The sequence below is a fragment of the Solea solea genome, chromosome 6 (genome assembly GCF_958295425.1).
Source record: "Solea solea chromosome 6, fSolSol10.1, whole genome shotgun sequence".
NCBI classification, from domain to species: Eukaryota; Metazoa; Chordata; class Actinopteri; order Pleuronectiformes; family Soleidae; genus Solea; species Solea solea.
In genome coordinates, this window is record NC_081139.1 from 14,061,243 (window position 1) to 14,083,525 (window position 22,283).

The 22,283-nt window shown below is 38.3% G+C and overlaps 1 protein-coding gene across 1 annotated transcript; it reads right to left on the reverse strand.

The window, feature by feature from the left end:
* Positions 1–10,213: 10,213 nt before the first annotated feature.
* Positions 10,214–21,700, reverse strand: p3h1 (prolyl 3-hydroxylase 1). Its single transcript, XM_058632699.1, has 15 exons — positions 21,120–21,700; positions 19,602–19,754; positions 18,159–18,348; positions 17,932–18,063; positions 16,501–16,640; positions 15,301–15,390; positions 15,143–15,195; positions 14,923–15,050; positions 14,698–14,825; positions 13,601–13,696; positions 13,325–13,475; positions 12,540–12,657; positions 12,381–12,456; positions 12,116–12,256; positions 10,214–11,217 (listed from the first exon to the last, which is right to left on the reverse strand). Exons 1-15 carry the CDS (start codon positions 21,585–21,587, stop codon positions 10,531–10,533), a joined length of 2,751 nt encoding a protein of 916 aa, XP_058488682.1. The 5' UTR covers positions 21,588–21,700; the 3' UTR covers positions 10,214–10,530.
* Positions 21,701–22,283: the final 583 nt, after the last annotated feature.

Sequence of the window (22,283 nt, forward strand, 5' to 3'; positions counted from 1 at the left end):
TAGTATGTGGTCCAAAATTTGACCAAAATGTCATAGTTTAGTATGTGGTCGAAAATTTGACCAAAATGTCATAGTTTAGTATGTGGTCCAAAATTTGACCAAAATGTCATAGTTTAGTATGTCGTCCAAAATGTGACCAAAATGTCATAGTTTAGTATGTCATCCAAAATGTGACAAAAATGTCATAGTTTAGTGTGTCGTCCGAAATTTGATCAAAATGTCATAGTTTAGTATGTCGTCCAAAATTTGACCAAAATGTCATAGTTTAGTATGTGGTCCAAAATTTGACTAAAATGTCATAGTTTAGTATGTCGTCCAAAATTTGACCAAAATGTCATAGTTTAGTGTGTCGTCCAAAATTTGACCAAAATGTCATAGTTGTATGTCGTCCAAAATTTGACCAAAATGTCATAGTTTAGTATGTGGTCCAAAATTTGACCAAAATGTCATAGTTTAGTATGTGGTCCAAAATGTGACCAAAATGTCATAGTTTAGTATGTCGTCCAAAATGTGACCAAAATGTCATAGTTTAGTATGTCATCCAAAATGTGTCATAGTTTAGTATGTGGTCCAAAATTTGCCCAAAATGTCATAGTTTAGTATGTGGTCCAAAATTTGACCAAAATGTCAGAGTTTAGTATGTCGTCCAAAATTTGACCAAAATGTCATAGTTTAGTATGTGGTCCAAAATTTGACCAAAATGTCATAGTTTAGTATGTGGTCCAAAATGTGACCAAAATGTCATAGTTTAGTATGTCGTCCAAAATGTGACCAAAATGTCATAGTTTAGTATGTCATCCAAAATGTGTCATAGTTTAGTATGTGGTCCAAAATTTGCCCAAAATGTCATAGTTTAGTATGTGGTCCAAAATTTGACCAAAATGTCAGAGTTTAGTATGTCGTCCAAAATGTGACCAAAATGTCATAGTTTAGTATGTCGTCCAAAATTTGACCAAAATGTCATAGTTTAGTGTGTCGTCCAAAATTTGACCAAAATGTCATAGTTTAGTATGTCGTCCAAAATTTGACCAAAATGTCATAGTTTAGTATGTCGTCCGAAATGTGACAAGAATGTCATAGTTTAGTATGTCGTCCGAAATGTGACAAGAATGTCATAGTTTAGTATGTCGTCCAAAATTTGACCAAAATGTCATAGTTTAGTATGTCGTCCAAAATGTCATAATTTAGTATGTTGTCCAAAATTTGACCAAAATGTCATAGTTTAGTATGTGGTCCAAAATGTAACCAAAATGTGATAGTTTAGCATGTACTCCAAAATGTCATAGTTTAATATGTTGTTCACACAGACCGGGGACTGAACCCAGCCCTCTCTTGCAACAGTAACATAGTTAAGACACACTAACCACTACGCCACCATGCCTTTTTGGTCTTACAGTAAAATGTCATAGTTTAGTGTGTCGTCCAAAATTTGACCAAAATGTCATAGTTTAGTATGTCGTCCAAAATTTGACCAAAATGTCATAGTTTAGTATGTCGTCCAAAATTTGACCAAAATGTCATAGTTGAGTATGTCGTCCGAAATGTGACAAGAATGTCATAGTTTAGTATGTCGTCCGAAATGTGACAAGAATGTCATAGTTAAGTATGTGGTCCAAAATTTGACCAAAATGTCATAGTTTAGTATGTGGTCCAAAATTTGACCAAAATGTCATAGTTTAGTATGTCGTCCAAAATTTGACCAAAATGTCAGAGTTTAGTATGTCGTCCAAAATTTGACCAAAATGTCATAGTTTAGTATGTCGTCCGAAATGTGACAAGAATGTCATAGTTTAGTATGTCGTCCGAAATGTGACAAGAATGTCATAGTTTAGTATGTCGTCCAAAATGTGACCAAAATGTCATAGTTTAGTATGTGGTCCAAAATTTGACCAAAATGTCATAGTTTAGTATGTGGTCCAAAATTTGACCAAAATGTCATAGTTTAGTATGTGGTCCAAAATTTGACCAAAATGTCATAGTTTAGTATGTCGTCCAAAATTTGACCAAAATGTCAGAGTTTAGTATGTCGTCCAAAATTTGACCAAAATGTCATAGTTTAGTATGTCGTCCAAAATGTGACCAAAATGTCATAGTTTAGTATGTCATCCAAAATGTGACAAAAATGTCATAGTTTAGTGTGTCGTCCGAAATTTGATCAAAATGTCATAGTTTAGTATGTCGTCCAAAATTTGACCAAAATGTCATAGTTTAGTATGTGGTCCAAAATTTGCCCAAAATGTCATAGTTTAGTATGTCGTCCAAAATTTGACCAAAATGTCATAGTTTAGTGTGTCGTCCAAAATTTGACCAAAATGTCATAGTTTAGTATGTGGTCCAAAATCTGACCAAAATGTCATAGTTTAGTATGTTGTCCAAAATTTGACCAAAATGTCATAGTTTAGTATGTGGTCCAAAATTTGACCAAAATGTCATAGTTTAGTATGTGGTCCAAAATGTGACCAAAATGTCATAGTTTAGTATGTCGTCCAAAATTTGATCAAAATGTCATAATTTAGTATGTCGTCCAAAATGTGACCAAAATGTCATAGTTTAGTATGTCGTCCAAAATTTGAACAAAATGTCATAGTTTAGTATGTCGTCCAAAATGTGACCAAAATGCCATAGTTTAGTATGTCGTCCGAAATGTGACAAGAATGTCATAGTTTAGTATGTCGTCCAAAATGTGACCAAAATGTCATAGTTTAGTATGTCGTCCAAAATTTGACCAAAATGTCATAGTTTAGTATGTCGTCCAAAATGTGACCAAAATGTCATAGTTTAGTATGTGGTCCAAAATGTGACCAAAATGTCATAGTTTAGTATGTCGTCCAAAATGTGACCAAAATGTCATAGTTTAGTATGTCATCCAAAATGTGTCATAGTTTAGTATGTGGTCCAAAATTTGCCCAAAATGTCATAGTTTAGTATGTGGTCACAAAATTTGACCAAAATGTCAGAGTTTAGTATGTCGTCCAAAATGTCATAATTTAGTATGTTGTCCAAAATTTGACCAAAATGTCAAAGTTTAGTATGTCGTCCAAAATGTGACGAAAATGTCATAGTTGAGTATGTCGTTCAAAATTTGACAAAAAATGTCATAGTTAAGTATGTCTTCCAAAATTTGACAAACATGTCATAGTTTAGTATGTGGTCCAAAATGTAACCAAAATGTGATAGTTTAGCATGTACTCCAAAATGTCATAGTTTAATATGTTGTCCACACAGACCGGGGACTGAACCCAGCACTCTCTTGCAACGGTAACATAGTTAAGACACACTAACCACTACGCCACCATGCCTTTTTGGTCTTACAGTAAAACGTCATTTTTAGTATGTCGTCCAAAATTTGACCAAAATGTCATAGTTTAGTGTGTCGTCCAAAATTTGACCAAAATGTCATAGTTTAGTGTGTCATCCAAAATTTGACCAAAATGTCATAGTTTAGTATGTGGTCCAAAATGTGACCAAAATGTCATAGTTTAGTATGTGGTCTAAAATTTGACCAAAATGTCATAGTTTAGTATGTGGTCCAAAATTTGACCAAAATGTCATAGTTTAGTATGTCGTCCAAAATTTGACCAAAATGTCATAGTTCAGTATGTCGTCCAAAATGTGACCAAAATGTCATAGTTTAGTATGTCGTCCAAAATGTGACCAAAATGTCATAGTTTAGTATGTCGTCCAAAATTTGACCAAAATGTCATAGTTTAGTATGTCGTCCAAAATGTGACCAAAATGTGATAGTTTAGTATGTCGTCCAAAATGTGACCAAAATGTCATAGTTTAGTATGTAGTCCAAAATGTGACCAAAATGTCATAGGTTAGTGTGTAGTCCAAAATGTGACAAAAATGTCATAGTTTAGTGTGTCGTCCGAAATTTGACAAAAATCTCATAGTTTAGTATGTCGTCCAAAATGTCATAATTTAGTATGTCGTCCAAAATTTGACCAAAATGTCATAATTTAATATGTCGTCCAAAATGTGACCAAAATCTCATAGTTTAGTATGTCGTCCAAAATTTGACCAAAATGTCATAGTTTAGTATGTGGTCCAAAATGTGACCAAAATGTCATAGTTTAGTATGTCGTCCAAATTTAACAAAAAACATTTTGATGTAAACATTATCTGTATACTTTGGAAATCGTGGACAGGAGAAGAGTTTGTTACGAGATTTTTGTGATTATTTTTCTGGATCTCAGCAGAGTGTGTGTAGCTCAACGCCCACGCACGCAATACACACTCATTATAAAAACTGAAAACGTCAAAAGAAAAAAGTACAAAACCTAAACTGTGATTGTATAAAAACTGTAATATGTATCAAAACGTTGACTTAAGAGAGAAAAGTCCCATGGCTTGTGACCCGTTTAAAGTTACAATCAGGTTTCTACGGTAAAGTATGACAACACTGTGATGCTCCAACGTGGGCTTGATTTGTCTCCATTTCCCATTCCTGTGTATGTGGAAATTTTTCGCAGTTTGGCTCATATATTATATATATATATTGAACTATGTGACTTGAGTTGATATGACATATTCTATGTTTGAAGGAAAGGAAAAAGAGCAGAGACCTTTTGCTCATTAGTGTATTGGCTAATGAGTAGCAAGTAGGATGGAGTTTGCCTAATTCCTCCCAAAGTAGTAACCAGAAGACTAGTTTTTATTTACATTCTATGTACTTGAAAGATGAGGAAAAAGAGTAGTGAGTGGACCAGGAGTTTTTATTCATGTACACAAACATCTATACATATTATATACAGAGTATTGCAGTACTACATGGATTAGTCTTGTGTTTACCGTCAAGAACATTTAGGTTCAAAACTTACACAAATTTTTTTTTTTTCTGAAAACATGTAATGATTTTCTTCCATGTGCGAAATGTGGCAAAATCATGGTGGTCAATCAGGTTTGTGTCTCAATGATAATGTTTTTTTATTATTATTTATCCTGTCTTTGTTCATTCTGTCATTCCCTACTTCTCTTTATTCCTAGTACAAATTTAAGCTTATCCAAGTCTTTTTCTTCTCCCGTCAATCACTTCCTGCCCTCCGCCTCCTGGCTCCCTGTTAACTGCCTCCTCCTGTACCATACAGTTGCTGGAACTAAATCTCCTGCACCTGCATAACTAGACTTGTTCTGGTTCCCTGAATTCCTCAAAGGACTGTGCTGCTCTCACCCTTAAAGAAACACAGGGAGACAGGGGGCGGCGAAGAGAGCAGGAACTCTTTTAGTGGTACTACAGAGCTGGTGGCAGTGTAGAGGACTCCTCTTATATGTGTGCATTTATCTGGAGCCGGAAAGACCTTTATTGTAACCTAAGGTTCAGCAAGGGTTCTGGAAAATAATTGTTTTTAACAGGGCCCCTCAGAAAAAGGCTCTCTGGTCAGGAGTGGGGCCGCCTCATGACCCTGTTTCTCTGAAGTACCATAGAATAGCTCCACCTGGACACATAATCTTTGGGTGATTCGAGAGCATATGTTGGATTTTAATGCTGATGGTGATTGATGTATCAAACCAGTAAAAACTATTTCAATGACAACTACTGTATCTTTGCAGCAGGATTTCATCTTGATAAAGAAACTATGATAAACCGTAATGGTTTCAACTGGCTATTGAATCAGAGTATTAACTCATAATCATGTTTTATTAAGTTGGATTTTACAATGTATTTTGTTTTATTTTTGTTGTTTCAGCTGTCTGTTGTTGTTTCAGCTGTCTGTTGCTGTTGCTGTCTGTCTTAACATACAGCAAATCTTTCTGTGTGCAGCACGGGAATGTGTGCAACATGAGAGCTTAACAACGCTGTACTGAGAAAAACCAGAGAACCATTCATACTACACAATTTACCACATAACTGTGGCATTTCTTTAAGCTCCATGACTTTTTATTCAGCTAACATGAGTGAATTTTAAGTGTTATAGATATTAAAAGGAGGACAAAATCTCTTGTTAAGATGACCTACTGTCACAAACACATAACTCCATAACCATCGCCATAACCCTGAGTTATGTGTTTATAATACTGATGGTGGTGTGTTCCAGGTATTACTCATGTTGTGGGGACCTAAATCTGTTTACACAGTCACATTATGGGGCCTTGCCTTCATTATGGGGACAAATCGCAAGTCCCCATCATGTAAATTATTACATGTTGTGGTGAAGACATGTTGTACAATTGGAAATTAGAATGAGGTGAGGATTAGGCCTGTAATAGTTATGGTTAAGGTAAGAGTAAGACTCCATGGTGTGTGTGTGTCGTTGCCAGCCCAGCATCCACAGACAGTAAGAGGTAGAGGAGTCCTGGGACTAAACAGCTGAAAGTGAATATACAGAGACTAATAGGGAATATGGGACTGTAATTCACCATTACATCGATGTGCTCTGAGAGTGTGTAAAGAAGAGACGAGCATTTCTCTCAGCTCTAGCTGCACTGCACATGAACCAGGGGCTGCAGACACCATTCTTCTGCCATCTGGCCTTAACCCAAGACAGAACAGCCCCTCAACTCCAGTTCCATCCAGCTTCTAAGTACCTTTAAACTCATACGCTTTATTCAAGTTAGAATAAATGACACACAAATGACGGCCTTTGTCAGTTAACATTACTGTATAATAACAATATTAGTATTATTACCACTACTAATACTGCTAATTATAATGCACAATAACAGGCAGTTTAACACTATAGCCTGTGAAAGTGAGGTTTATTCTCACATTAAGATGTTCACTAATTGAATCAGTTTAAATTATTTTATAGAATGATCAATCATATTATAATCATATAATATATATTCACAATGTATATAATGGAAATAAGGTGTAATTGATTGTATATGTTATTAAATAAATGTTCTAAGTTAATGATTAAGGCTATATGCCTGTCTTGAATTTCTAAATTGTTCTTCTCTATTGACTGCCACTTCCCTTCTTTTTGAGTTTGAAGTGAAGTAGGTCAAATCGCCAGCAAAATGTTTCTCCTTGTTCTGCAAATTCTTAGTCAGGGGCTTTGTGTTATGTGATGGATGTTGGACGTCAGGTTTTAACACTTCAGTAGGGACGGCCATGGCTTGGACACAAATACAGACAGAAGCGGAGTGGTGACTTGTTTCCTGTCAAGAGGAGGGAATTAATGACCAAATCCAGTGTATTTGATTTGATGTTAATGAACCTTTATAGTATTTTTATATTTCTAATGCCCTGTGTAAGGCTAAATAGACAACGGTGCAGTCTAAAGTGTATTAAAGCAGCAAAACATTTGACCGAAGGGGTAAAAACATCTGCTACAAAGTCATATCAAAATAAAACAGCTGATAGAGAATCCACTGAAAAGATGTTACAAATGTCTGGGAGCAGTTTGACCAACATTTAGCTACTTGTGTCTAAAAAACCTTTCTCACACTCTTTACCACCTTTTTTATTGGTTGCTATTCCAAAAATGTGTCATGTACCTGCTGTCTCGCGAAGATGACTCTCCGCCTCTGTCTCTGACACGTTCCCTCAATGCTGTCTTTCCCACCAACTCCTGCACATGTTGTCACATGTAAATAAAAAAACACCTCATTATCTTCATGTTGCATTCTGTCTTTTTTTCACTCTGTCCCCATGTTTTTCCCTGCATGACTTCTGCCTCTCCAGATCCTCTCGGCTCCTTTCACGCCAATGTTTATTCTCCCATCTGTCTCTCTGTAAGAAGGTGGCACTGAGCCAAGCATTGGTGGACCTGCACTCACCATAACAACCAGCCGACAGGTCTTCATTTGATAGGACAAAAAGGCCTCGGAAAATCATTGCCCTTCCCCCGGGGGCATATGGGTGCTGGCCAGCTGCATACAGGCTCAGAGCTGGAGATTTGGAGAAAGGAACTAAAGGTGGAGTTTCCTGGAGTAGTAGCAATATATCAGTGTGGCATTTAACTCCCGAAATACCCCCTAACATCATGAATAAGGTGCGTCATATCACAAAATGTCTCTGACTGGTTTAATATAATAAAAAGGCAACAGTGAGTCAAATAACCATTTGCTCCAACCAAGGTATGCAGAGGATCATCTCATATAACACATTGAACCTTGAAGCAGAAGGGGTTCAGCTGCTGAAGACTACACCAGTTGCCACTCCATTAAGTGGCTGGTCAGTAAATGGCCACTTAGAAATGGGAAATGAAACCCTAAACATATATATAGTATACACTGTAGATCTGTCTTCCTCCATAGCAGCTATGAATGCCCAGCATCTCACTGGACCATTGCTTTCCTCTCAGCTGTGGTCCCATGCCCAGACCGGCACGGCTGTGATCCCAGTCCTACAGCAGGAGAATAAGGAGACAGTTCACAGCGGAGCTGAAGTCATCAGCCAGGCATTTGTCAGAACAGCCACCGAAACAATAAACCCCTCTGTCCTGCTACCACAAGGCCGGAGAGCACTGAGATGGACTGGCAGCAGCTATGAAAATGGCAGCTACAGTCTGACCTTGCCTTCTACTGTAAAAACACCACCGGGTCAGTTCATCCACAATGACACTGCACTGGGTTTGAGAGGAGCAGCCACAGCGTTGAGACAATGAGAATATTTTTTTTATTTTTAGGCAGAGGAGCAGAGAGTCTGAGGTCATGTCAGTTCTTGATCGCCTGCTGCTTTATTCCCTGTGCAGTATTTAATCTCAGCTCTGCACCCACTGTGCCCGACCCCAACCTGCCACCTCCGTCTACATGCTCACCACTTTACCATGGCGACAATTAAGAAACCAGTTTGGGGCACACACACACACATAGGACACTTGGGGGTGTTTATCTACGAAAAAAGGGAAGAAATCCTGATTTGTACATCCCGACTGTTTTGTGTCTGTAGGCAGAACAGTGAGAGATGGCTGTACCAATCACTGACGAGACCTCCGTTGTCTACTGTACTCTCATACTCTGGCATACACCCCTCCTCCTTTTCTCTCCCACTATCCTTTGGAGAAACAATGGTCAAATCCATAGGCCACAAATACACAGAAAAACAAAGTGGCCAGTGTGTGTTTCTCTCCCTCCTTCAGTGGAACAAAAGAAGACACAAAGAAAGCACTGACAGCACACATACACATACACACACACACACACACACACACACTGCACTTAGTCCTGAACTCACATGTCCTGTGCTGGGTTGGGATTTGGTTAATGCATGAAGATCACTTTTGCATTAATCACAAGAGCTCAGTCACAAATAAAAGACAAGCACTTGTATATATTTGCGTATAAAATAAGTATGTGTGTGTGTGTGTGATGGTGGACGGGTGGGTGTACAGTGTAAATTTGCACTAACAACATGTCACTGGAAACAATTGTGTGACTGACTGGAGTGTTTGAACAGAGTTAAAGGGAATGTTTGACTTATATTTGACTGAGTCAAATGTTAAGTGATGTTAAGTGAAACACAGGCATGCATGCTATCTCTCTCTCTCTCTCTCTCTCTCTGCTGTACTTTTGTGGTGTGTGTAGGCAACTATGACTCTGGGATATGTGGTGTGATGTCTGTGTGGGTTTAGCATGTGGATGAAGTCATGCCAGCACAGAGAGGCCACAGAGTGGACACGAGAGAGAGAGAGAGAGAGAGAGAGAGAGAGAGAGAGAGAGAGAGAGAGAGAGAAAAAGGTAAAACAAAGTTGATATCATGTCTTAATGTGATATAAATAATAATAATAATAATAATAATAATAATAAGGGAGAGAGAATAGACAGGCGTGTTTTACAAATAAACTTGTGAGTTTGTCCGTTCACCTCAATTCAAACTTACTGTAACCTATTGTGTAGTAGTATACACAATAAGTGACAGTGCGTTTACATACATTTTATGACATGATATAATACTACTTGGGCATAGCTGGTGACATGGTTTGTATAACCATGTCACCAGCAATGTCCAAGCAGGAGGGAGATAATATCCACAAAGCCAGATTTCCTGCAGATGTATAAATGTGCTCAGATTCAACTGAGTTGAAATGATGTGAGAGACAATGAGAAGTCTGGCTCTGAGTGTGTCCAGTTTAAAATAGATCACAGTAAGACAGCGGCGGGATTTCCCAAATCCTCAAAGTCCACGCTCTGGTGATTTCAATCAGGAGTGTCTGTGCTTATGGTTTGTTCAATAAGCAGAAGTCTGGTATTTTTTGCTGCCCCCCAGTGTCAGCTCCACGCATCGCACCATGTGTCGCTCTGGCACGAAAAACTCATCAGGATATAGAAACATCACTTTTTATTTCATTCATTCAACAAAGTTGATTTAGGGCTTTCTCAACAGAACAGTTCTGCTCATATGACGAGAGATGAAAAGACTCCAAATTACGTCAGTTACAGTAATTTAGGCACCATTGCAAAATAAATGGATATAAAAAATACTGATCTGATCTGAGGGACATCTGCAGTAAAATATCTTATCACCCACCCCAACAACCCCCAACAACCCCAATTACTTTAAAAAGACAAATTTAAAATCGAAGTTGCACCCACAAAGAAGAACTAGACAATGGCAAATCAAGAGTCACAGGTGCTGTTACATCACAGCTCTACCTTGTCATTCTGAGAGTCTGATGTGTCTGATTTGGAGTCCTTTTTGGCGACCTTTACTGTCTTTTTCACAGCTGGTTTTGTCTCCTTTTTGTCTGCCTGCTTGGTTTGAGTTTTATCCTTCTGTTTTGCATCTTTTTTCACAGCAGCTTTACCTTTGTCTGCTTTCTTGCCCTTTGTCTGCTCTCCAGCTTTAGCCTTTGCTTTCGGAGCAGCTTTGGCTTTAGTGCCTGTTGCTGTCGCTTTGACTGCTTTCTCCTCTGTTTTCTCCTTTGGTGTGTCCGCTGGTTTGTCGGCCTGTACGTCCTCCTTCATCTCTGCAGGTTTCTCCTCTGTTTTGTCCTTTGGTGTGTCGGCCTGCACGTCCTCCTTCGTCTCTGCAGGTTTCTCCTCTGTTTTGTCCTTTGGTTTGTCGGCCTGCACGTCTTCCTTCGTCTCTGCAGGTTTCTCCTCTGTTTTGTCCTTTGGTGTGTCCGCTGGTTTGTCGACCTGCACGTCCACCTTTGTCTCTGCAGGTTTGTCCTCTTGCTTTGCGCCTGCTGTCTCCTGGGCAGCCTGTGCAGGAGCCTCTGGTGCGGCTGGTTGGGGCTCTGAGCTGACGGTCACCTCCTTCTTGTTAAACTCGGCATTCACTGGTGTAGCGAACATATTCAGCATGTCCTGAGCTTGGATCCTCTCCTACAGAACCAGAGGCAGCATTGAAGGGAAACAGTGAATGCACAATAATCCAGTTAGGAATCAAAACACCAGAACCAGAGGCAAACACAAAAGGTCTATTCACACACGATTAGTACCACAGTGGGAGGAAGGTCCTGTAATCAGATTTGTTTTCCATTGAAGGTGTGTATTTCCTGACAACTTCTCAGGCAGGACAAATTTCCTTCAAATTACTGCTGCAGCTATATTTATTTTGCAATTACACGCCTGTAGTTTTCTGTGCAGCAACAATGATCCAATGTGTATTAAGTTAGATTTTAGAATAAATGTGCCTTTATTGGTCCAGCGTGTACAATTTTGGTGAAATTATTTTCAGAAACTGAGAACAAAATAACTATAATTATTTTATAATGTAATTATTATTTTATTATTTATATATGCAATTATTGTTGGGGTTTTTTAATACCCCAACAATAAGGTTTTTATGTTTTTATATTCTAAAAAACTGTTGTCATCAGCTCATACACACCTCTATAGTGTAGACCCACAGATAGGAAAAAGTTTTTTGTTTTTTTTAATACTGATTTGTTGGTTTGTAGGCACAGATAATTGTTTTGTTTTTGTTACAGGGTTACCAGGTCTGACCTTTTTTTTTTTCTTTTTAAATTATGCTTTGCCTCTTTTAGTTATTCACAAAGACACAAATTGTATCTTGATTATGTTGAGATGTTCAAAGTCTACTTTCTTAACTTCTCTCTTATTAATGTTGACACATTAGATCCAGGCAATAAATTACTTTATTCCAGGTTTCTTCACACCTATGGATGAGCCCACATATCGTGGCTGCGAGTTGGTAGAGAGTACGGCTGTAGAGAGAGCCTTTGTAATCATGGTGTTACCCTGGAAAGATCATCTGTACCTTATCCTCGTGAGCAGGGTCCAGTGTGAACCACAGTGCCAAAGCACACCTCTGACCCTTAGTGACAGCTCTGACACCATGAGGGTTCTCTTTCCCTGCACCAAATCCGACCACACGGCCACACTGCGGATGAACCTCGGCCTGGAGAAGCAAAGAAAAACATAGATCATACAACATAGAACAATAGAAGAGAGGTACAGCTTGATGATTATAGCTGCTTTCATCCACACATATTAGAGTGTGGAAATAAAAGGGGAACATTTACCGTGACAGTTTTTGCATCCAACTCAGTGAAAATGAAATCGCCTCCTTCAAAGTCACCATTTAAATAAAGAACGGCACTGCAGATAGAGGACGACATACTGGTGTCATGTGGTTGCTCATGATCTGTGCTGTCACTGTGTATTTCTGAGCATGCATTCACCTGTAGTCTCTGTGTGTGTATGCAGGAGGTTCCTTGATGCACTCATTGAGCTCAGAGACCAGCAGACAGTTGTCCGCATGGACAGCGTGGCTCAGGTCCTCGCGGTCCTCCTGCTTGTCTGGAAAACAACAGTCCAGAGACAAGTTGAAACAAAACGTAACACAAGTACTGTTATCAGCAAGAAGCACAACACCTGGATCACTGTGCTTGCAGGGAAGGAAAATGCGGTTATTGCCTGGAGCCCCAAACTGAGATGGGGCCACGAAGAACAGCTGATTATATGATGTCCATGTTATATAAACATTTATTAAGCAACACTTATGGTCTGTCTCTCCAGTCTTTATTTCATGCATGTAAATAGTTTAAATAAAAATGTCAACTAAATATTAGATACATAAAAAAAAATGTGTAAACTTGCATGAACCAGAAATAATCAGCCTTTCAATAAAAAAATTATTGTACAAAAAAAATAAATCACATGTTGTAAGCATCAATTTACTAGATGTGTTTGATAATTAAGTAAACCAACAGACATATTTACAGCCTTTGGGGATTTTTTTCAATAATGAGTAGAACTTTAAGTAGTTTTTTTTTTCTAACAAATCAGTCTCATATCTGTAACAACTGTATATTTGACCTAAACCAAACTGCTCTCAGGATTAATACAGCTGTAGTGAAATGAAAATAAGAGTGCTGAGCTGGTCTCTTCCAAAACACACACACACACACACACACACGCCCACGTAGCATACAGTACAATGGTACTAGAACAGTCACTGACTCACCATCAATGGCAGAGCGACAGACCAGGTGGGAATAGGCGAAGTAGAGCGGCGTGTCCAGGATGAAGTATGACTCCACCACCTTCTTCACTCTCTCACTCAGGTCAAAGAAGAGATGAGCACTTTTTAGAGGAACCGCCCCTTCCTGACCGAGCTGCAGGAAGTGAGAGCAAAAAATAAAAAAATACAATACAATAAATACACTAAAGTGTAGAAAATTGATTCGGGTTTAACCAAACCCAACGTGTTTACTGCTTCCACCATGGCAGAGCTACAGACCTTGACAGCTTTCAGGACGGTGATACCCTGGAACGTCTCGCTGGGAGAGTGTGGGGAAGTGCGCCCCCTGTAGCCATCACCTTTCAGTGCAGCTGCCTGGAAAATATTCACAAAATATTCACTCATGTGAAGACGGGCTGACACACACACAATGGAAAACACATAGACAGAAGACAAACAGACATCCAGTGACATGAGCAGAGCTTCAATAAAGAAGACAAAAACATGTGTAAAAATATACAATCGTGCAAAATTTAACCTTTGATAGTATTTCCTTAAAGCACCAACGTTGTGTTCTCTTATGGTTTATAGACTTCCAATTACTTTATGGTTATATTTAGAAATATAAGGTGGTGGAGGTTTTTTTTGTTTGTTTTTTAAACATTTAACGTTATTGGGAATAGATTAAGACATGATTTTAAAAAAATCTTTAAAGAACATTCTAACTAAATAAACTAAAAAGAAACCAAAACAATGTTGCAAAGACAAAATACTGTATATTATATTATATATATACTGTATGTATATATATATATGTATATATATATATATATATATATATATATGTATATATCTATTATATTGTCTGTAATCTCTCTCACTACTTCTACTACAAAATAAAATTTGTTTTCCAGTTGTGTACTGTCATTGAGTTGCCTCAAATCAGGGGTGAGATGCCAGCAACTTTATTCTAAACCTGTTGCATTAATAAGATATTATAGTAATTTAATTTTTTAAATCATGGCTTCCAAACCTTTAACTCACTCTCTCCCTCTTTCTCTCAAAAAGTAAGTAGAAACCATAAATATGTGCATATTTAAGATAAAAGGGACTGAAAATGTTGTTATTATTATTATTATTATTATTATGTCAAGTAGCCATTGTGTTAAATATATATTGTGAATTAATTTGGCCATGTATTATTATTAACTACCTCCAGCAGCGTAAGTTAAGAATGGATTTTGATGAAATTTTCTGGGGTCAAGGAAGACATGATAAGATGTTGATTTGGATCTGAATGCAAAAACTAAGCAGACTTAAGTGTAGGTTCTCTAGTTCACAATCTGATCCTGTACTTCACTCTGATGATAACTTACATTGGAGAGGTTCTGCAGCTCCCTGCACTCGTCATCACTGATCACTCCATCCAGCAGCACCCGCTGAGAGCCGTTCAGCTGCTTGGACGTCATGGTTATCTTGATATTATCATGCAACACGACGTCACCTAGAGGAGGTAGGTCACAGGTTACCAGGCTGCACTTGGTTTAGCTGCATGAGAGCAAGTTCTGACTGAGACATTCAAGTAACACTTGGTGTCTGACCTTCCTGTGGCACGATGACCTTTGCTATATCAGAAGAATCTTTCTTCTTCTCCTCAACTAGAGTCTCAATCTCCTTCATTAGGTTTCCTATTTCCTCCGTGATCCTCGCCGCGGTCTCTCTCTCAGCCCTGTGACACAGAGGAGGACAGAATATCCATCACGCGAAGTGTAAAATCACATCTGCCCTGCCACAAATGCATTTGTTTCTTATATATCTTACTTCTGCTTCTCTCTCAGTTTCTTGGGCATGACGTCTTCAGGTGTCCATGTGTCCTAAATTAAAAAAAAACAGCAATGTGTCCATCATCACCCTTTTTAATTGAACACAGCATGAAATGACCACAAAGTGGTTGGCGATGAATTGATTTATCCACTCACTGGATCTACAAAGGTGATGCCAAAAGCTTCATATCCAAAATAGAGCAGCTCTTTCTCCAGTATGGACTTCTGGATGTACCGCTTCACCACCTAAGGTCAAGAAAAAAGCAGTTGTTGACAACATCTGTAGAAAATTACCACAAAAAACAGTCCACATGAATGAGAAACCAGGTAGTATGCAGAGGTTGATTGTTCATATGTCTTTTAGGAATGCATGCACCAGGGGGGGCTTAACTAGACGGAAGTATGTCTGCACATTCATGTGTTTACTGTTAAAGGCCTCAGGTCATACTTTTCATGTCCATGTGTCCTAGAGTCCGATTGATTTAATATAGTCATTTAATTAGCCCATTTCAATGGTGGTCCGGGTGGACCCTAGGTGGGCATACATGTGCACACCTCCATTTTAATTGTAGTATTTATGCAAAAGTTCTGCATAGGTAAGAATTTCAATGCACAATTTAAACCACAGTGTATTATTCACTGTGCATATAACAAGACACTTCTTGTATCTTGTAACGTGCTTGAGGTTGTGCAAGGACGTCTGGTACCTGCACATGTGCAACTCTGCTGAAGGAATACAAGGATATACAAATGAGGGTGAGAAAATCGTCACTACTAGAATGGAACGGCGATTGAGCACACGCGTGTGGAATGCTAGACTGATGCAACTAAGAATATGTATGCGTCCAGTGGCAAGGTACACGTCTCTGGTCCCATTCTGATTAAGAGACCCATGTCACTGAGCACCTAGATCGATGACAGCTGTTTCACACATTTCAACAAAAATATATATCACTGGCAGCAGACCTTACAGTTTACACACAGTTTGAGTTGTTCAAAGCTACAATCTCAGCACAAAAAAAATCACTTTATTGTATTGACTAGGAGTCCTATTAAGCCAATATAAATACAGCATAATATGGACATTTAGTGCCTGTGGTTTGTAAAAAGCCTTAGTTATTGCTTCTTTAAAAAGAAGCAGGAAACCTTTATGTTGTTAGGATTCACATCAGTGCTTTTAATGTTTCTGTTGAGCACTTGAGTGTGTTTAAGAGCTAATGAGGGATATTATTCTCTCAGCATATGCTGTGCCGGGCTGATGTGCTGCTGATTGTTATGCATTAAGATAACACGTGCTGCTTTGAAAGAAAGCCACACAGTTCCATACAATGTGATGTTAATTTAGAACTACTGTACCTGTCTGGCTGATATGGTTTGTGCTTTGTCCTCGCCCAGCACAGCAGAATAATATGCCACATTCTGGTTCATCACCTCATCATTAGGGTGGAACAACAGGAAGGTTTTGCCACATGCTATGGCCTGCTCGTATTTCTCACCTTGAGACAGGGGACAGAAGTACGATCAGGAGATCACAGATTAGCAGGTAGAAGGTCTGTTTCACTTTTTATTTGTATTGTGTCAAATCAAAACACAGACATTATCTCATGGTAATTTTGTACAATTGTAAGGTTGAGAGTTTATATTTAATGAAAAGATGAGTCTGATGATGTCATTTGATTTGTCTCTGCTCAGCCGTGGAGATTACAGATGAAAACTGCAGGTGAAGCATTTGAAAGGAGTTCATCAAACTGTGACAAACCAACCAACAATTTTTATTGATATAATGAGTTGGTTGTGAATCAAACATCTAGTCTTTTATTGGGTTTATTGTTTTGGGGGGGTTTGCTCAGGTTTTTCCTCCGATTGAACTCCCTGTGACTCCTGGCTATTTATTTACTCCTGGGTTATTTATCTTTTTATTATTTATGTTGTTATGTTTACGTGCATCTTTAGTCTATTGGCTATATTTTTACCTTTCACACTAACTACATCCAACCTCAGCACTATGATGCACATTATGCACTTCAGGTAACTTTTAAAATGGCATCTTTTGCTGGGTTTTTTGACAAAATACTTATTATGACCTTTTTGAATCTATATACTCCAGGTACAGTATTTGCCAATAAACTAACACTAATACTAATAAAAACAAACTAATTTTAGAAACAAAAAGCCCAAATCACATGTGTCAAACTGGTGGCCCGGGTGCCACATGTGGCCCTCCAATCGATTACATGCGGCCCTCCCACCACTGTGCAAGGTGATGGAATAGAGACAGAATATAAGACTAAATGTATTTGCCGGCAATATTTTTATAATAGTAATAAGACATTCAGTCATAAACATTGCTTTATTAAATGTATTACACTAAACATGAAATTTCTTATATTTAAGCTGTTTTAATCACAATTATCCTCGTCATTATTTGCTACATTTTCCAATTTAATTCTCCGTTTTTTTGCATCATAAATATGTTTTTATTGTGAATCATTTTATATCAAAACAAGCACTTTTACTTTACAATTCTGTCTAATATCATAATGAATATCTTATATTGCCCACCGGCTACTAAATAGTCCACTTTTTTTCCTCTATGTCGGCCCCCGCTTGACCAGACTATATGCTCATTGGCCCCCAGGTCATTTGAGTTTGACACCCCTGGTCCAAACTAAATAAAAACTAAATGAATTAAAAACGTTATCTATTATAACCTTGGTTTCTACTTCTCGTTACCGTTAAGAGCAGCATAGATGCACAGGCTGATGAAGAGAGTAATGTGAGACTCACTGTTGTAGTAGGAGAACTGCAGGTAGTTGAAGAGTGAGGCGATGAAATCCTCAAAGGGCTTGTCTTTGCCAGCTGTAGATGCCAGCTCCACAGAGCAGTGCTGCTTACAGCTCAGTACCTGCATGTAGTGGTCTGACACAAACACATGCACACATGCCCACGATGTCACCAAAGATTCAGCTTGCACATTCTTAATCTTCTGTATAAAAGCGGGACAGTGTCTCTACCTGTCATGGTCTGGAACAGGTCAGCGCTATATTCCATGTAATTGTATCCGTCATAGTTGTAGGATCCCTCGCACAGAGCTCTGCACTCCTTATCGGCTGTGAAGTACCCATCTACGGCCATTTCAAAATGTTCCGCTGCCAGACCGAAGGAGTCGTGGCTGTAGAAACTCTTCCCTTGCAGGAAGCTAGCCTGAGGAGAACCAAACATGTGTAATGTTGATACAACAGTAATAAATAAATAAATACACAATCATCTGATACGTTACTATGGGTCGTCTTAAACTTACCAAGGCAAAACCTTATCAACTTAATACTTCTGTTGTTTACAGTGTCTCGAGTCTATGGAACATTCTTCATTACATTACCTTCTCACATAAAACATGCTTAGACTTTACATTCATTCAAAAGTTATGCATTGGTTTAATTATTACTTTGATCTCATCACTGACCTCTATCTTTAATATGGTTTGCAGACTAGTTGATATTGTGATAGTAAATGTTTACATTTTATTCATTTTATGTGGACCCCAAGAAGATTAACAACCAACATTGCTAATGGGGATCTAAATAAACAATAAACCCTAACCCCTAATAAAAATAAAAATAAAAATAAAGCTTGTTCCTCTATTTAGGGTAACAATCTCTTTGATGAACCATTTACTCTAACAGCAATAACACAGAAGGTACTTGTTATAAAAGGGAGGCGAGGATGTTCTCCACTTTTCTTTACGACTGTTATTCCCCAGGCGGAGATTTCTGTTCAAGTATTTAAAAACTCTGTCGCTGGCCAGTTGCAACAACCACAGGTATGTGTGAGACTTTAGCAGCAGTTAATGGACTTCATCATGTCAGAGGATTTATCAAACAGATCTAACAGGACTGCATGAAGTTGGCAGAATAATCATAGTTATTTCCTAAAACACTTTTTATTTTATCTGTTGAAATTCATTCAACTCAATTCAATTGAAGAGCCACAAATAAATACATTTAAAAAATCTTGTGTCTGTAGCCCTCGGAATTAAGTAATAAACATGATCAATTGTTTTGTTCAAACTGAAATGTCAGTCATCAACCTGCCTTCCTGTGCTGTCCATTATGATAATGTTTTTTCTTACAGTGAATCAAACACGATCTAGTCAGTATCAACAGAACTATCCTCGGGGCACTCACTCCTCCACTGGGCTTCTAGCAGTGTGTGTTTTTGTGTTTTGAGAGCACAAAGTACATGTTGGGATGTATCATTTGCACTGCTGCAGTGGATTACAACAATTCCCAGACTCCGCCTACAATTGATTCCCCTAGAGAAATGTATTTATTGATGGCTACACAGGTGTGAAGAGTGTTACAACAAGCAACAATAATAACTAAAAAAAATAATAATAGCTTTAAGATGCCAAAAATGTTGTATTGTATTGATTCATAAGAAACTGAGTTTGCTCTCACCATATGTGGCCTGGCCTCCAAATCTTTGAAGTCCTCCTTCTTCACTCCCTCCATCATCTTATAGTACTCCAAGTTCTGTCTCATCTCCATGTGCTCCGGGTTGGCCTGGTAGAACGTGTGGGCTGCTGCCACTGCCTTGTCCAGCTTATTGATCTGAACAAGAATACATGAATTAATCTCATCCAGGTTTTGTTGAGGCACTTGAGATCATCTATACATCCATCCATCAAGACTAAAAGACTTATGAGACAGTCTTCAACATTGGTGATATTTTCATCACCATCACCAACTTTCACTAGTGCAGCTTTAATTAACAAGTGTGGAAGCTAAAGATCCACAAAATCTAAACTAGAGCGCTAGAAAAGACTAGACCAAATTTTCCTATGATCAGTATGAAATAATGAGTTGTAAATTTACTAGTAAAATGTCTTCGGTCCAAGAGAGTCAATGCTCAAGTCAGATTAAGCATATTGTACCTTTGATTGACATCTAACAATGACCTGACCTTAGTGTTTCTGGCTGCTATTTGATCCAGTACACTTGACCTAAAGGAGTTGATTGTTTTTAGAAATATGTTTAGCTGATGAACAGCTTTAACTGCCCACTATTTTTATGCATGTTTTTTTAAAATTATGATTATTGGACAGGCATGAGGGCTTGGACGATTTAAAAAAAAAAAAATATCTATGAATATTTATCAGAATAACCATCAGATAGTTATTTTCCTCATATCTAAAATCTATTGTCTCCTGGGTGACATTGAATGATTCATAGGCAGAAAATGTAAAAAAAAAAAATAAAAAAAAAAAGCTGTATGTAGGGTTAACATTAAATTTGTAAGTCTAATATTGATAGACTGCATATTGATCTTGTGATATAGTATCACATAGGATAATTACAGTATATTACAGTTTTTGTTACTATTGTTTTGTCGTTCTGCTCAAGGAAATACTATCTGAGATTGTATCTTACACATCCAGAATATGGTGCAGATTTCTTTTCATGATGTTGCTGCTTTAAAGTTCTGTCAGCAAGTCATCTATTTTCTATTCCAAATAAATATCAATAATAATCATTTAAAAAACAAAACAACAACAAAAAACCCTGTGAATGCTGTGAAAGTTACTCAGTGGTCAGTGAACACATTCCCATCTCAAATGATTACTGTGTGTTTTAGAAGTCTGAGTTTATCATAAGCACTTGAAAGCAGCAGTTTGGGCCTTTTAAAACCACTGGATCCCAGAAATCTACGTCCTCACGTCAGACTCTGCAGAATGTGACTCCACCTTAAGACGTGGCATGACTGTGCTGCTGCTGTTGCTGGTGAGGGGGTTGGGGTATTTACAGTTTTACAACTCTGACCTTAAGTTTCAATGAGATCCCAACTAAAATGTCAGATTTTCACTCATAAAGCTCGGCCTGCATCATCATTTAAACGTTATGTTTTGAGTATGATGATGACTTTTAATCAAACAACTTTCCACTCTTTGCTACAGCATTGAGTCTCGAGTTGTGTACCTTGAAATAGGCGACTTGTAAGTAATTATATGGGCTCCTCTTCCTAAACTCCAGCTCCACGTCTTCAGTGACTTTGTGCATAGTAGGGGAACCCAGTTTCTCGCTCTCGCAGGAGTTCACACAATCCGCCCGTTTCAGGATTTTCTGGAAGAAGCCCAGGTCATCCACAGACCCGGCCCCTGGAACGGGAACTCCTAAGCCGGCCAAAGGGTCGCCGAAAGCGGTGTGGTTGGCGCAGCTGATCCGACAATGAGCCTTCACGTTGCGGACAGTAGCTTTGTTCCTTAGCGCCTTCTCCATGTTGAGGATGACCGACAGCCAGTCTCCCTTATAGTACGCTTCCACTGCCGTGTCAAAAAGATAATCAAACGGCTCCAAAACATAGTGGTTGTTCTGGTTCTGAATATTGTCCGATGTGCACAGTGGTAAAAGCAGGGAGAGATATACGAGCGCAAAATGGAGCTCCATGATGCCGAACTGTCACAGCTCTGCAACGGGACAGAGAAACAGAGAGGCTGCGGGCCAGAAATCAGGAGCCGGTGCAGAGAAAGGGAAAAACTTATTTCTTCCTCAGACTGTAACTTGTCTGGAGGTGGGGTTTCAGCCCCCAGTAACACCCCCTCTGACCCCCACGGACCCACGCAGTAATCAGAGCTACAGTGTGGGTAAAATCAAAGAAAACAAAACTTCACAATAAAACAACAACTACATGTAATACATTGGCTTTTCATACGTTTTTGTTTTTTAGGGGCCAAATACTAAGAAAAGAAAAATTGTTTGCAACATTTTTGCAATTTATGAACAAGATGTTCTGTTTATATTTCTTCACAGAACAGCACATGGCCAAATGTGTTGTAAACATATTGTTGTAAAAAAATAATTATAATGTAGGCCTACTATTTTTTTTGTCATTCTGTGACAGTCACAAAAATTATACCTAAAACACTAAACTGCTCTCCACTACTTCCACACTTGTCTACGTGATAGTCATTGAGTGAATCTTAGCATAAATAAAAACATACATATTTACACATTGTCACTATTTGTTCACAATTATGATATTATAATGCATATTATTACAATTAGAAAAAAGGTTAGGATTATTACAAATAGAAAAAATGTTAAGAGACGGTTCTATGAAAAAAATGACACAATCTTACTTTT

What these genes read in the sequence shown, in the direction of transcription:
- p3h1 (XM_058632699.1), bottom strand. Translation starts at nt 21,587, where the DNA reads ATGGAGCTCCATTTTGCGCTCGTATATCTCTCCCTGCTTTTACCACTG. An exon ending in AAACTGAGAGAGAAGCAGAA is followed by an intron (nt 15,051 to 15,142) that starts GTAAGATATATA and finishes TCTGTGTCACAG; the next exon opens with GGCTGAGAGAGAGACCGCGG. An exon ending in CCGTCCTGAAAGCTGTCAAG is followed by an intron (nt 13,476 to 13,600) that starts GTCTGTAGCTCT and finishes CACTTCCTGCAG; the next exon opens with CTCGGTCAGGAAGGGGCGGT.